Here is a 17,267-nt window from a genome sequence, read left to right on the forward strand (position 1 = left end):
AAGGCTAAATACATATAAATTATGTTCATATAAAATCTCTTAAGTTAACTCGTAAACCCAGATGGCATTATTAGGAAATTTTCCTAATTTACTCTTTTGTTGTCTCCAATAAACAAGTAACAGAAACAGTACTTAAACCTACAAGGTGAATTATATATTACTTGCACCTTTGGGGGCAAAGCTAGATTAAATAAAGCATCAAAGTTTGGTTTAAAAATATATGAAATATTTGTACACTCATTTAAAGTCTGTGCACCGAATATTATAATATTAGTTTCTTTTTGCTTTGAGTATAATCACTGAGATATATAAATTTTGAAATACAACATAATGAAAATCTTTCAGGCTAAAGGTAATACTTAGACCATTTACAGCAAAAAAGAACAGCTCATTGCTATTGTGCCAGAAATTTGGTATATAGGCAATGAACAGATAATGAAATCATTCTGTCATCTTCAATACACAGAGAAAATGTTTAATGGAGCTTCCACCTGCCATTTTTTAGTTATATGTAAGGTCTCAATGTCTCTTCACAGTATTATATTCTGCCTGGTAACACCTTTTCAGCTTTCAATGGCATTAACATCTTCCTTACTAATAACAATGTTGCCCTCAATCTATTCCTTGCAACAATTTAGAAATGCTAAAATTTCACCATTTAACTGACTTTATTCAATCATTGCTTTTATTTACTTGGAAGGTAAATAAAATACATCCAAGAAAAGCAAAATACATCCAAGAGCTCATTTTCTAAGGAAACTTGGGTCATAATTACTAACTCTACTATCAAGTGTCAAGAAAACATCCCTTTTTGAAAAAAGATATTAAGCCTGCTATCATCTTGACATTAACTGGAACTAAGCTAATAAATCATGACAGTATAAAAGCAGCAAGTTGAATAAATGAAATTCCAATTATTGCTCTAAAGATAGAAATTACAACACACATATCACAGGTATTCGGAAAATTAATGTTAAAGCTTGTGTTGCTTTTACTAGGTTAAATCTGATCATTTTCTAATTCCAAATATATACTTGGCCTTTTACATAATAAGATCCCAGTCAAAAAAATCAATTCATGGTGCAGGCACAACACTAACTAGTCTGAACCAAAGTAACATTTCTCACTCACATTTTACAAAATTATAAAAAAGATTTGCAGTGACCTTTTTTAAACAAAGGAATTACAATGTTAATGAAGAACATATGTACAAATTTCTTTCCTTTTCTGGGCTATAATCCTATTCTGAGAGGAACCAGAAGATACTAAGGCCTACATATTAAAAACATAACAATATTTGGGTATTTCAGGGAAATACTCCAAGAAACTGAGCTACATTAAATTTAAAAATAATAAAATTTGTAAAAAACAAAAACATTCATTTTTCACATGTCAAACTCATTTAACATGGAAAGTAAAAAATCATAGTAATCTTTACATTTTCACACATGAAAGAGTACATAACTTAATGTATGTGAATATTTATGTGTAGAAAACTATGTATTTACAACAGTACTGAACAATGTCTGCAGTACAGACAAGAAAATTCTAACCTCTAGAATTTATTTTAACAAATAAACTCAATAAATTTTAACAAAAATAGCTTTAAATAAAAATAAAGCTACAAAGGACAGGCCACCGTGGCTGTTATCAGGTTCAAAGGATTACTGTCCAGAGAAAGAAAAAATTTACATTGGATATTTTTACCTGAAAGTCAAACATAGTTAGATATATTTATATACATATGCTTTGGAACAGTCAAAAGTACAGATTTATTTTTACCATAATCAGTAACAGACTTTGGAGCACGTTGCTCTGTTTCAGTATTTCTCTTCTTGTTCTTAGATTTCCACGCATGATACACTTTTAGTCTCCTATGAAATTCTTCTCTGCAAGCTGCCAGGAGCTCAATATCTATTGATTTACATAGAGTCAAAAAAATTAAAAAGTTAACATCCTAATTTATTCACCTAACAAAATTGTGCTGTGGCATAAAAAGATGTACATACACCTATCTATCTACCATATCCATGCGCATGCACACACACACACACACACACAAACACACACACACACACACACAAACACACACACACACACACATAAGGCTTTTGCTTTTAATTTAATAGTACAAAACCAAAAGTAAGTTACTCATAAAGATGAGCAGTTTATAATATTATCTTTTATATTAACAGAGCATTTTCTCAAGCATTATTACTATCTTACATCAGTTGTTCTACATAAGAATGTTGAACTAAACAGGTATTCTATATTTGAAGAAACTAAACCAGAAAGGTTAACAATAAAAAGTCATGCTCAAAAATAATCCAGATTTAGATGCAACACATTTTTTATATTCACAATTATTCAGATCTATTCAGTGAAAAGGAAAAGAACACACTGAGAAATTCTGTCCAATCATGATGTTTTCATTCCTAGACAGAGAGTCCTGAATTCAAACACTGTGATTTAAACAAGAACATAACTATGTGGGGTCCTCTGAATATTGTTTTTTACATAATTTTTCTGTTGGGAGAAAAAAAAGGATTTAAAAATAAATGACTACATTGCTATTTGTCACTCTGTATTCATGTCTAAAAGATTTAGACATGCAGGTATTTAACTATTACAAATAACATTAGAAGAGCCAGTCATTAATGTAGCCCAAACCATAACATGTATTTGCTCCTCCTCTCTGGCCTGGGTAAGACACAGGCAAAATGCACTTGATTTATCAAGTATTTCTTTTGGTTTTCTGAATAAACTAGGTCTTATTTCAAGGGAACAAAGAATAACAGACCAGTTTAAGTTAATTTACATAATATATATATAATATTATATATATATGCCATCCCACTCTATATCTGATATATATGTAAACAGCTAATGTTAAAAAAATACATACATACACACACACACATATGTATATATTTCTCAAAATCAAAAAAAGAAATATTTAACAGACTTAAAAGAATATTGCCAATATAGATATTTATTTTATTACCTATCAGTATGGACCCGTCACATTTTTCATCCTCTGCATACACTTACCACAAGAAGTATTAATGGTATCACGTAGTTCTGCATATTTCCATTTACTAAGATCATGTTTCTTGGTACCAGCAGCTGCCTTGGTGGCTTGTACAGCAGGACCTCTGTAATGATTATATATTTTTGTGTATTTAAACTTGAAACATTGACTAAACAGCCAAGAAAGAATTCATAAGTTTGAGAACTGGAAACTACTAGAAAAACATAATAATTTTTGTGTCTCTGATAGATGAGATATAAATGGTGTAATGGTGGGCTTGGGGTCTATCTCAGGTAGACCCCAATGTGTGAGCCCCTGGATTACACCCTCAATACCTGGGAGGAAAAAAAGGTATACTAAAAGATGGTCAAGTAAATTAAAATTCTCCAGCATGACACTTGATAACCACCTTATATTTTTACATCAGGACTTTTGATCTCATTATTCTAGTTACAGGGACTTCCCCAGAATTCATTTTAAAAATTCGTATGGATCTATAAACAGCTAATGTTAAAAAAATACATTTATATGTATTTCTCAAACACAAAAAAAGAAATTCTCAGCAGATTTAAAAGATCATTAGTACACATTAATGGCTTTTCTATGAGCCATTAGGCTGCTCATTTCCATCACCTGCAGGGGCTGCTGAACGTTACAGATGGCCACACCTACTGACTCAGAATCTCCCTGGGCATAAGGACGTTTATGGGGTCCACAGGTAAGTAGCCAAACTACAACAAAGTCATAAAAGATAGGCTAAAAGAACTGCTAGAGTCTAGAAACACTAAAAGTTCCATAAGAGAATAAACCATATCCTCACACTTAGTGAGTCATAAGAGGTTTTAGGTCAAGAGGTAGATAACTGATTTCAAAGGACACGAGTGTTGTATCTTGCACCTTTTAGGAAAAACATTTGAATGAGAAAAAGGAAAGAAAACACTCTAAGATACTCGATAAAATGGGGGTAAATTCAATCTTTTCATAATAATGCTACTCAGAGTGAATATTTGGTTTTTGTGTACATAGTTTGCGATCATTAATCAGAAAATATGTGAATAATTTCTGTAATAATGAACATTACTTTTCAGCAAAAGATTACACTTTGCACATGGTAGACACTCAGAATCAAGCTGCTCAATGTAACAAAGGAGGAGTTGAATCAGACTTTAAGACATGAAAAGAAGGTAGCACAAATATTAACATAACTAAATATTAAAGAACTAAAATGCCATTTCTCAGATTAATGCAAGAAAATTCTATATCATCTAGTACTCGGCAAATATTTCCTTTTAAAGAGGGATAATCAATGTATATTATGAAAAATAAGTTTATGTTATGACCATTTTACATTTTCAAAAATAATAATCCTAGCAAATAGTCAAGATACAGACAATTAACAAATGTTACTGAAAATGCTATTTGAAAGTATATTATGTTCTTCTTGAAGTAAAGGAAATTGTTTATTCAATACAATGCTTAAAACGAAATAAACAAGGTATCTTTGACCCTTTATGGCCTATATGTACTTTCAGTTCAGAGAACAAAATATAGCATGTTTCAAATTGTTTGACATGGTGATTGTCTTCTATATAAGACTGGACATAAAAAAATGTGTGGCCATTTAATCCTGCCTGTATTTTTATGGTAAAAGCTGTTTTGGGTTTACTGCAGAATCTGTATTTTTCAAAAACTGTATGACTGGCAATATTCCATGTAGCTTTTTATTCTTAATTGCTTTTCTCAAAAAGAGCCAGCTGTGTGTCAGCAAGGTCTCTCTATTACCCTTGACAATAAATTATACTTAAACTTTATCATATATTCTTTTCTACATGCCTAAACTACCACTCAATAAACTGCCCCTGCTCCCCAAAAAAGTTCTTTTTTTGGTCTATTCTTCTAGAAGTCTTTTCTAGAAGAGTAAGCTGAAAATTATTATGGGTTTTGTTGTTGCTGCCTTCTTTTGAAAGAGAAAGTTAATTTATATAGTATAGTTTTATAGATTGTCAGAATACACATAAGACATCAGAATATACATAAGGGTATTTTGATGCTTTTTAAAATATCACTGAATTCAAATTATTATTGCATAAAATATGATTTAAAAAATACTAGCTTTCCATTCATATTATTTCAAACAAAAATACACCTGCTTAAAAAAACTGGTATTAGAAGAAATCTATGAATGCAATTCATTTAAGTTCTTCCCCTCCTCTCATCTGTGGAGTTAAAATATTAAAATAAAGGTGTAATTGACTATTAGACTTGTTATAAAGATAATCACGTAAACAATACAAATAGTAGCAAAACTGGGTTGATTTTTAATAGTTAGCACTTTTAATTAATTTTGTAACTTCAAAATTGACAATTAAAATGTTATTGATTCACATCCACTTATAAAGGTGATGGACCAGATCCTGTCAGGAAGCTCTTTTCTTTGGGGAGTCTATTTATACAGTGGCTTTAAAAACCACTGGTGGAGCAGAGTCCCTCAGGAGCCACACTCTTCCTCCATTTCCCCTTCAGCTAGGTGTAGTTGATTCCCAAATTAAGAGAAGCACACTCCTCAGGAGGAGTTAAAAACTACCTTTTTTTCTTCTGGATGAGGGGAAGGAGTCCCTTACTGAGATGGAATTGGTGGGGGCAGGTGATAGGCAGAATGGCAAGAAATTTTCACTTTCAGAATGCCAATTTATCCTCACTGAGAAACATGAATTTATATTGTTTTTTATCTTTTTCTGTGTTGGGATGGGATAGGGTGAAAGTGACATTTCTTGTACAGAAAATTTAGATGGAAAAAGAGTGGGCCATTCATATAACAGGTTCTAGTCCAAATAATCAAAAGCAATTTTAAATATGATTTTGAGGTGAACATATTTCCCCAAATACCCTGAACTAACCTACTCAAAAATTCTGACATTTCTTTGGCCATTTGTTCCCTATAAAAAAAAAATGATAATACGACATAGTTATATATAAGACGCATTACATAAGTTACTTAAAAGATCTGAACATATCATTAAAAGTTTATATTTTCATTATGATTATCCATATATTAGTCATTTATAATTATTTTACTTGGTAAAAGTCTAGGATACACTTTCAAATAATCTATTAAACATGGCAAAATTTTTGTTTAAATCCTGTTAAAGTCATTTTTTGGTAGAAAATTATTGATAAAATATCTTTAAGCCCATGTTTCTGTATTTCTTATATATAGAACATAAATAGCATATTCTAAATGTATATGGGAAATTTGACAGGATATGAATTCTATTTTAGTATTTTTGTACCAGTCTTGCTTAGTAAATATTAATTAGACAAAGCATCACAGTGGTAAACCAAGATAATATATTTTACAGTGTCAAGGTTTAAATACAAATCTGATGTAGTCAAAGCTCTAAAACTCCAAATAAAAGCATTAAAAAAAAAAAAGAAAGAAAGAAAATCTTACAAACACATGCTAAATGGAAGATCTGAAGCATTCTGGCCTTCCAAGGATAAATATTTCCCAAAGCAAACACTTATTCTTCTTTATTACCCTGGAGATTAACTTTTCTTAATATTTGCTTAATACTGTGAAATGAAACAGAAGTTTCATTGTGCTCATCAACACTTTAACTTCATAATTTTATTTTCCTACTCTTGCTCTTCTACCCTCATAATCATATTCCCATTCATTCTATTAATCCAACTTTGTAACCTCAAAACCCTACAGATTAGTAAAAATTGTGAATTTTCTGAAGCTGCATATATTTGCTACAGGGCAGTTTCCAAGATGCCTGCTAAGAGCTGGGATTAAAAGAGCAGTCTGTATTTCTCTTCTCTTATAATGAACATTGGCTACAATCAGGTACTGGTGGAGGTCTATCTGAGCAAGCAGAGCCAGAGAAAAAGAAATCTTTCAAAACTGATGAGGAAGGACAATAATATATAACACACAAATATAGTCCAATTAAAATCCTCTTTTGAGCAATACATTTAATTCATCTAAGTAGTTTCTCAATCTAAATAGTTTCTCAGAATTTTCTAGCCAACAAATTCAGTATGATTTTGCTAAGTATTATCAATTCTTCTATCATCCCACCTCAATGTTTCCTTTTTTACCAAATCTTTGTTCTAAATCTTACTCCACTGTTTCCCACAGAGGTTTCAAGGGAGTCAAATGCCTTTTCAAAGCTCTTTACCACTTGATCTGTAGATTGTACAGAAATTTCTCTGTATACTTTACCACTACAAAGTAGGCAATCTCTACTGAATTATTATTCTTCCTGGCCTCACATTCAGCTACACCTAACCTATACCAAACTCACTACACCAAATTCATTTGACAGAAATGATCCTTGTACATAGGTGCTATTTTTTACTCCAATTTTGCTAAACTATATGCAAATGCTCATAATTTCATCTTAGACATTGGTTGCAAGGCTTATATAACTCAAGATCAATGGTAACAAAGTGGTTGTCCTAATGAAGGGTGGGCAAACAATGCCTATCAGACATAATTTTTGAAATTTTGGGGGGCACTGAAGTAACAACAATGTTGTGGGTGTGCATTCCTGGCATGTACTGTAATATGGAATCAGGAATTTTAAATATCCTGCACAGGAAGAACTGTCCCATGACACATGTAACTTTGACAAGTCTGCCAGACACATAAGGGTGAAATACATACATACAAATACATATTTCACGTGTGAACAAAGCTTCACATGTAAACAATATGTTTTTTGCATGGTTTTAAAACAGAATTTTTCTAGGGACACAAATATTGTGTAATTGAGAGGAAATTGTATATAGTTCTGTTCAGAACTTTAAAAAGGACTGTTCACAATTTCAGGGCATTTGAGTTTCTTACACAACATTCCTATATCAATCTGCGTTGGCATTCAATAGCATTCATAGTGATTCTATGTATAAGTAAAAATATCTGATTACTTGATTATGTCTTCTGTTGAAATTATGCACAAGTAGTTTCATATTAAAATAAATTAATGTTTTATTATAAATGACTTTCTTTTTCCTTTATATGTATATTTTGGAAATATTTATAGGTTACATAATCTATAAAATATTTGCTATTCATACTAATGTTTGACAGAGCTGGGAATCATCAAAATAAAGGTTACATATGGAATCCTGAAAGCTGTTAAAATTCTGATTTTATTTATATCCCAAGTGTTTCTAGTATTCACTCTCTGTGGGGAGATTTACATTACAAAAAAGATATTACATATGTAACTTCAGACTATGACCTATTTCAGATATTATTAGAATTAATTATATTCTTAAACCTGAATATTTTACTTATTTATTTCTCCATACCTGCTGCTATAAAGATGTAAGGGATAAGGGAAAGTTAAAAATATGTAAAATAAACTATCAACATTTAAGCAAAGACAACACACACAAAAAAAGAAATCAAATCAAAAACTACTGGAATTGAGCATCAAACATTTTCCTCAGGAAAGGAAAAAAATGAAACAATATTATCTCACTCTCTTACTAAAATGAAATAAACTACTCCCTGGAGGAAACCGACTCCCCACAAAATATCCATATTCTATTTAAAAAAAAAAGTAAAGGAAAATGACATACGGTGTCATTTTAGGTCTTGTTCCATCATTTCTGTGAAAAGAATATATTTTAGTTAATATCATAACCAACTCTGAATTGTAAAACTACATTGGGTCAATTTGTGTTTCAATTATTTTATTCATGGGATTAAAAAATTCAATCATCTTTCATCTGTAAGAGATCACTCAGAATTTTCATATATTTTTAAAATCTTCATTAAAGTAATTATAAAAGAATAAATGAAAAGCATTCAATAAAAATTAAAGAGCAAATTCATCTAGATTGGAAAATTTGTACATTGTGAGATTCATTCTTAACAGAAACTGGATATTACTTTACAATTTCAGGTAATTTGAAATTGTTACTTTGCATCAAGGTTCATGTATGTAGTTGATTCAGTTTATATTTTAAAACATGTGGAAAATGATTGTTACTTAGAAGTTACTCCACAGGAATCTAAGCTGGAAAAGCAACTTTATATTGTTTATTGTAGCAAAATCCATCTGCATATATTTACACATCACAGAGCCCATGGAAATTTTCATGCTGTTTCTTACAAATTAATTTATTTGGAGAAGTCTCATTCATAAATTTGATATAGAAAGAATTCAACGCTAATAAAGGTAAAATAAACATTCAAAAACATTATAGTCCATGGAATAAAACTATCATAGAATATTAATGTAAAAACATTATCCATAATGAAGTGCTGATGTTTGTAGTATGGAGTATAAAATAATCACAACAAGGGAAGGAGCTCAGAGAACATGAGGGTCATAGAAGAAGGCTGCAGAGGAGGAGGCATCTAGGGCTATACCACAAAAGAACCAATTCACTCTTCTGCCTTTAAAGTCATAATGGCTTGCATACCTCATTATTCAATAATGGTCCCATAGACTAGATGCTTAATTTACACTGCAGGTAACTTGTCATTTACATGATTTTACCATGAAAATCCTAAATGTCTACTCTTTCTAGAGTGGACTCACCCTGAAAGAAGTGTACCTTCCTGAAAAGAGGAAAGCAATCTACATACAGGGCAGTGACTTGCACACAGCCTGTGGAATGGCAGTGGATATAGCTTACTCTCTCAAATGCATAAACATAAAGCTTGACAATGAATACCAATAATTATTCTATTAGTGAGTCACTAAGAAATGAACTTCACCTACAGTAAACCCTGCTCTGTCCACTGTTGTGCTGCAGCATAGACATTAGAGATAGCAGCTGTCAGAGCAGGGCTTACTCAAAGTCTGGCCTAGCTGCTAGGCAATTCTCTAGTCATCCCAACAGACACAGGTGAAAAGAACAGGAGAGCAGCTGAGCCAAGTCTGCATATACAAAAGGCAAAGATGAGCCAAAATACTTAAATTATAATGATCTCAAACCCAAAAGCTTAATAATAACACCTTTTGTTTATAATAGGTCTAGAAAGTTCATTTACCCTAACATACTTTCATATATAATTCAGACTTGAGAGCTTCTCAAAATAATCATTTACTAGAAAAAAGGCAACTTAACAAACCCTTTTCTTCCCCATCTGTGTCTTTAGCTAATTCACATTGCAATTTCCTTATGATTCACCTTGCAATTTGAACCCAGGTCTTTTCATTTCACAAAGAAATAGCTCCATATAGTGGTTGTAATTTAACTATAGTTTTATTACAGTTAACTGTATTTTGTTACATATGTTTGTCTCTCAGTATATATACACACATATATTCATAAAGTATATATGTCAACATATGGAGGAGTCCTACAAGCTAGTTTTGTTTTTTTCTTACAAATAAATTATCAAAACAATTACTGTTTCTTTCTTATAAGTTTTAAATGAAAAATATTAAAACCTCCCTGAAACTTCTTGTGAAGTATTAAGAATTTCCATATTCTTCCACACTCCTTTATGATATTTAGAGATATCATTCAGAAATCAGAGGAGCCCAAATATTTCAATACGATTAACCTCCTTTATTGGGAAGGAACTCCTTTTATTCTGAGACACTGGAAGGTAAATCTCCTTTCAGAAATATGGTTTTTAAAAAATTGGGCTTTAGGAAAATAAAAAAATCCTAAACAAAAAACTGCACACAGTACAGTTAATAATTTCTCTCAGTGCTTGACAAGAACTTGGAAATTATATGTCTACCTAATACGTAATATTCTTAAAGACAACTTCAGAATAAAAGTTGAGATGTTTTCTTTAACAGAGTACTCATTAACTGAAATTTTATTTTTCAACAGTTCAACAATTTAATGGCAAATCAACTGTTTCATTCATTTGGGTATAAAAGCAGATATAACTTAAATGATTTTACTTCAAACATAACAGGATCTAAGGGATATGATTTTCTCCTGTTCTCTTTTACATGTAACTGAAAAGCAGAGAGATAAAAAAAAGAAATGGAGAAGGTGCAATCCTCCCACACAAGGGCCCCAGTACCTCCGGAGTGCCTGGTCACCCTGGGCCTCATCACTGATGAGCTCAGATTCACTCTGGGCGATCCGTAGGGCCAGCTCCCTGTCCCTGCGCTCCTGCTCCAGAACTGCTTGCTGCTGGGACTCCTCTTCCCTCTGTCGGGCCAGCTGCTCCTCCACCTCAGCCTACCAAGCAAGACAGCCATTTCACCAAGAGTTCTTCACATGTTACTTGATCACTCTTCATTATTACTTAAAATAAAAGGAAGACCTAATGGTTCCTTAGTTCTAAATGCTTTCTTATTAAGAACTAAGAATTACATTTATTATATGTTATATGTGTGTGTGTGTGTGTGTGTGTGTGTGTGTAAAATAATCGTACACATAGGGGCTGGGGTTGTGATTCAGTGGTAGAAAGCTTGCCTAGCATGGATGAGGTACTGGGTTTGATTCTCAGCACCACATATAAAAATAAGTGAATAAAATAAAAGTATATATCAACATCTAAACAATATATTTTTAAAAATTATACATATATAATTATATATTACTATGTATACTATACATATTTAATATATATTTATATATTACATATTAATATAATTTATATAATATATATAAATGGATATATATTATTTAACCACAAATCTCTAAAGTCTTATTTTTTTCCTATATTATCATTAATACTTCACTTTCTCAAAGCCAACAGAAGGCAGAAGAACTAGAGTTCCACCATTCTAAAACTACAGTCCGAATATCCCAAACATCCCAGTCCGAGTATCCCAGCTGGTGAATTAACACCAGTACCTACACTGAAGATATCCGAATTTAAAGTGCAGGTTATGCTTAAGTATATATTATGAAAGCCCAGAAAAACAGAAATTCAATTACATGATCAATTATTTTCAGACATGAAACTTTTTAAATATGGTGGGATAGAGAGAATATCTAACCTATTAATACCCATATCTACAAAGTTTTTATACATAAAATTATAACATAAATGAATGTTCACTGACATTCCCTAGGTGTAATAGAAATATAATATGTTCTAAATGCTTTAACATCTATAACTTTCTCAATGTTCCCAACTATGACTTATCCACATTCTAAAGAGACACTGTGGCCCACAGTCACTATTTGTGAAGTATATGATGACATAATTTCTGTCAGTGACAGAGCCTGGATTTGAACTCATTTCCCCAGCTCCATAATTCCTTCAGAACTGTCTTTGGCCTGTAAGATAAACTAGTGATGGCTTACTACCAAATCAAGATCTTATTTTTACTTCTTCTATAACTTTGTACATTCTACCTTGATAGAAATTCAGTAAGTATATACCTGAATACGTTTTTCATCATCTTCCCTTTTCTTTCTCTCTTCTTCTTCTTGTTTTCTCTTTGCTTCCATCTCAAGTTTCCTAATAAGAAATAAAAAACTCTTCAAAAATTTAACAGAAAATAAGGAATTCTTCAGAAGGCAAATTAACTATTAATAAATAAAGATAACAGAATAGGAACCCAACCTGTTGGCCACATACATTCTCATCTTATTTTTAATAAAATTTATACTGCCAGCAATATGTAAATAAAACAAATACAATTATATTCTATAACCTATAATACCTCTAAATTGACTTGGTTACAAGGCCTAACTGTAAGGTCCTAATTATGCATAATTCTTTCTATCCCCTTTTCTAACCAAACAACCCATATTTCCTCTGTTTATCATGTAATTGCAATTTTCCAAAACGCTATCAATTTTAAAACTGCAAAAAAATAGAAGTACCTTTTTCTATCTTATAAAATTAAATACAAGCCATAGCTTTAAGAAGTAGTTAAGAAATCCTCAAGGGCAAAAGTCTAACCAAAACTCAAGATTACCCAGTTCAAGTATCCCTTGTCCAAAATAGTGGGAGAGGAGTGGTTCAGATTTTGATTTTCTATTTCAATTTTGAAATATTTCCTTCCTTCATCCATCCCTCACTCCCTTCCACCTTACCCCTCTTTCTTTCTTCTCCAGTATAGGGAACTGAACCCAGCAGTGCCCTATCACTGTGCTATATCTCCACCCCTTTTTATTCTTTATTTTGTGACACAGTCTCACTAAGTTGCTGAGGCTGGCCTTGAACTTGACCTCCTGCATCAGCCTCAAGCAGCTGGGATTATAGGCATGAACCACCGAGCCCAGCTGGATTTGGGAATATTTTCAAAAGCTTTACCAGTTGAGCATCCCTAATCTGAAAATCAGGCTGTATATGACAAGCCCATAACCAACATCATGAATGGGGCGCAGGGAGTGGAGGGAAAACCTGAAAGCATTCCTTCTTAGATCAGGAACAAGGCAAGGGTGTCTACTTTTACCACTCTACTCAATATACTACTACTAGAAGTTCCAACTAGAGCTATTAAACAAGAGAATGAAAATAAAAGGCATACAAATAGAAAAGGTGAAGTTAGATAAATTCTCTAAGTAGATAATATAACTCAATATATAAAAAAACTAAAGACTCCACTGAAGACTATTAGAACTGATAAAATCGGTAAAGTAGAAGCATATAAAACATGTAACATATCTAAAACATGTAATAATTTATACAAAATTAGTAACTTTTCTATACATCAATAATGAATTTGTTTAGAGGGAAGACACAGGAAAGCCTGATATACCATGCACACAAACATGTGCGTGCGCACACAAATTATTTAAGAATAAATTTAGCAAAGAAAGTGAGAGACCTATATGAGGAAAATCATAAAACATTAAAAAAAGAGATTGAAGAAGACACTAAAAATTGGAACAGGGCTAGGGTTCTGGCTCAGTGGTAGAGCACTCGCCTAGCATGTGTGAGGTGCTGGATTCGATCCTCAGCATCACATAAAAACAAATTTAAAAAATAAAGGTATTGTGCCCAACTACAACTAAAAAAAATTTTAAATGTTGGAATGACTTCCTTTTTCGCGGACTGAAAAAATTAATATAGTTAAAATGTGCATACTGGGGCTGAGACTGTGGCTCAGTGTTGGAGTGCTTGCCTAGTATGTGTGAGACATTGGGTTCAATCCTCAGCACCACAAAAAAATAAATAAAATAAAAATACTGTGTCCATCTACAACTAAATTTTTTTAAATGCCCATACTATGCAGATTCAGTGCAATCTACACTAAAACTCCAATGGCATTCTTCACAGAACTAGAAAAAAACAATCCTAAAATTCACATGGAAGAACAAAAGACCCAAATAAGTACAGCAATCCTGAGTAGAAATACTGTAGTATGGTTTAAAAACATACTACAGAGCCACAGCAACAAAAACAGCATGGTACTTGCATAAAAACAGAGACCAATGAAATAGAATAGAGAACACAGAAATAAAACCATGCAGCTACAGCCATCTGATTATTGACAAACGTGCCAAAAACATGATCAAGAGTGAGAAAACTGGGTATCCACATGCAGAAGATTGACACTTGATTCTTCTCTCACTCTAAAAAGAACTAACTCAAAATGAATCAAAGATCTTAATGTAAGACCTGAAATTACTGGAAGAAAAAAGGGGAAATACTTCAAAATATAGGTATAGGCAATGATTTTCTGTATGGGACTCCAAAAGTTCAGACAAAAGCAAGAATAGACAAATGAAATGACATCAAAATAAACAGCAAAGGAAACAACATAGTAAGGAGATGAGATGATCAACTAAAGGGGATAATGTATTTATCAGCTATTCATCTGACAGAGTTATCACCAGAAAATATAAAGAACTCAAAATACTTAAAAAGAATAAGTTAATGCAATTAATAAATGGGCAAATGATCTGAGCAGACACTTCTTAAAAGAAGAAATACAAATTGTCAATAAATACATGAAAAATATGTTCAAAGTTATCAGCCAGCCATCAGGGAAATGCAAATCAAAACTACAATGAGATATGATCTCACCTGTTAGAATGACTATTATCAAAAAATAATAACAAATGCTGGTGAGGATGTGAAGAAAAATAAACCTTTACATACTATTGGTGGGAATTTAAATATGTACAGTCTCTAAGGAAAACTATAGAGAGATGCCTCAAAAAGCTAAAAACAGCTACCATGTGATTCAACTGTCCCACTCTTGGATACATATCAAAAGTAAATTAAGTCAGCATACGTAAAAAGATTCTTAATGCCCATATTTACTGGGGCACTATTCACAATAACTAAGATGTAGAATCAGCCTGGGTGCCTATCAGCAGATGAATGGGTTTAAAAAATACAGTATATATACACAATGGAGTATTATTCAGCCATAAAGAGTGAAATCCTGTCAATTTAGCCAAATGGATGGAACTAGAGAATATCATTATTAAATAAAAGAAAAGTATCACATCACATGTTCTCTCTCATACGTGAAAACTAAAAAACAAATAACAAGTCAAACTGAAAATAAAATCATGATTACTAGAGACTGAGAAGGATACCTGAAGGGTGAGAAGGGTCAGAAGAAGCGTGGATGTACCTGATAAATGCACACAGTATGACATAGGGAAATATCAGCGAATTCCACTAATATGTATAATTAATGTTTTAATAAAATTTTGCAATTTGAGCACCAACATGCCACCCAAAAAGCATCAGACTTTAAAGTATTTCATATTTGGAATTTGTAAATTAAAGATTCTCCATGTAGTTAAAATAATTTTATGCAACTATTATAAAAGCTTATTTTTTCAAATTACAAATTTATTCTAAAACTAGTTCATTAAATTAAGAATATGACTTTAGAAATAGTCATTAACCATTGTCTAAATTGCCAAGAATTCACTCTTCAATTCAGTTTCTAATGCAAAACAATATAAATGCCCTACATCCGCCTTTCCTCCTCTTCCTTCCTTCGACGCTGTTCATCTTCTTCACGTCTTTTTCTTTCTTTTTCCATTTCTTCTTGTATACGCCTCAGCCTTTCTGCTTCCTCCTGCTGCTGTTTTTTCTTCTGTAACGCACTGAGAAGCTCCTCTGAACTTTTAAGTAGGGCATCATACTCTTTATGTATTTGTTCCCTGGTCATCATAGTGGACTTAAGAAACAAAATAATAAACATGTATTTAGAAAAGTGATCTCTTCTGTTACATAATAATGTGAGTATGCTCAACACTACTGACCTGAGCACTTATGTGTGGTTAAGATAATAAATTTAAAGTTATGGTTTTCACAATTTTAAAAAAAAACTATTCCAATACATACACAAATGGGAAAAAAAGAACAAGCAAACAACAACAAAGAAATGGGAAAGCTGATAAGCCCTTATCTTTGCTGTAATGTTTATACATTAAATAATATTGAAACACTGTTCTTAAAAAGTCATATCTGTCCCCAAACATTTGATTCTATTTAATACCAACAACTAAGTCACCGACAGTAGGTGAACTCTGGGTAAAGCAATATAATTGTACTTAAAAATTATTTTTTTATGGATGGAATGAGTAATTCATTTAGCCAAAGTATACTCTCTGTAATAATATTGTTCCAACAGTACCTAAGGAATACTTAAGAAATTACTCTTACATCTAAAATTGTTGGGTAATTTTCCTATGTTAGCCTTCAAAAAATGTGGCTGAGTTAATTTTAATTGATACTGATATCCCATAAACAGAGATGGCCCTTGACAAATCTGTAAAATCAGCCAAGTCCATCAACAGTGTTTTCATACTTCTCTTGATCATTTTCATCCTTTTTACCTCAAAGATTTACCATTGTAAAATATACATCTTATACATAAAATATGACAAAAGGCTTACTTTAAAGAATTTATAATATGCATATATATACTGACCTATGAAACTAGCTGAGAAAAACAGCAAAACCTTACAATGTAATTAAGGAAAAGATTCACTAGATACAAAAAAGAAAAATTTAAATCCCAGTAGTAATCATATAAGTGAAAAATCAAACAAAAGCTTCCCCATCTTTTCCTACAAAATCAAAGCAGAAATGGCTATGACCACTTTTATAACAGTCCATTATGTTATAGTCTCTATGAAGATAAGGTATTAATAATGAAAAAGCATATGACATAATGACAGAGATTTTAAAAACTGAATGCATATAAAGAACAAAATAAAAATGTATGCATAATAAAATAAGATTTTAAGGGAAATATATAATAGTGTACTAGCGATTGTGCTAGCAATGGGCTATAAAGGTGTTTTTTGACTCTTTCTTTAAATTTCCAATGATATTATATTACTTTTATACTTTAATAATCAA

General features: G+C 31.8%; 1 protein-coding gene across 9 annotated transcripts in view; it reads right to left on the reverse strand.

The window, feature by feature from the left end:
• Positions 1-17,267, reverse strand: part of Myo6 (myosin VI) — a 139,028-nt gene that overhangs the window by 5,928 nt on the left and 115,833 nt on the right. For 6 of the 9 annotated variants that reach the window (XM_078019706.1, XM_040282978.2, XM_040282980.2 and 3 more), the window contains 7 exons: positions 15,869-16,077; positions 12,362-12,440; positions 11,046-11,206; positions 8,627-8,656; positions 5,929-5,967; positions 3,052-3,155; positions 1,783-1,914 (listed from right to left, as the gene is read on the reverse strand). In XM_078019706.1, coding sequence (XP_077875832.1) covers positions 1,783-1,914; positions 3,052-3,155; positions 5,929-5,967; positions 8,627-8,656; positions 11,046-11,206; positions 12,362-12,440; positions 15,869-16,077 — 754 coding nt within the window. The remainder of the gene's footprint in view (positions 1-1,782; positions 1,915-3,051; positions 3,156-5,928; positions 5,968-8,626; positions 8,657-11,045; positions 11,207-12,361; positions 12,441-15,868; positions 16,078-17,267) is intronic. The other 3 variants (XM_013365205.4, XM_013365206.4, XM_078019709.1) reach the window with 2 other exon arrangements.

Source organism: Ictidomys tridecemlineatus, chromosome 8, assembly GCF_052094955.1.
Source record: "Ictidomys tridecemlineatus isolate mIctTri1 chromosome 8, mIctTri1.hap1, whole genome shotgun sequence".
NCBI lineage: Eukaryota > Metazoa > Chordata > Mammalia > Rodentia > Sciuridae > Ictidomys > Ictidomys tridecemlineatus.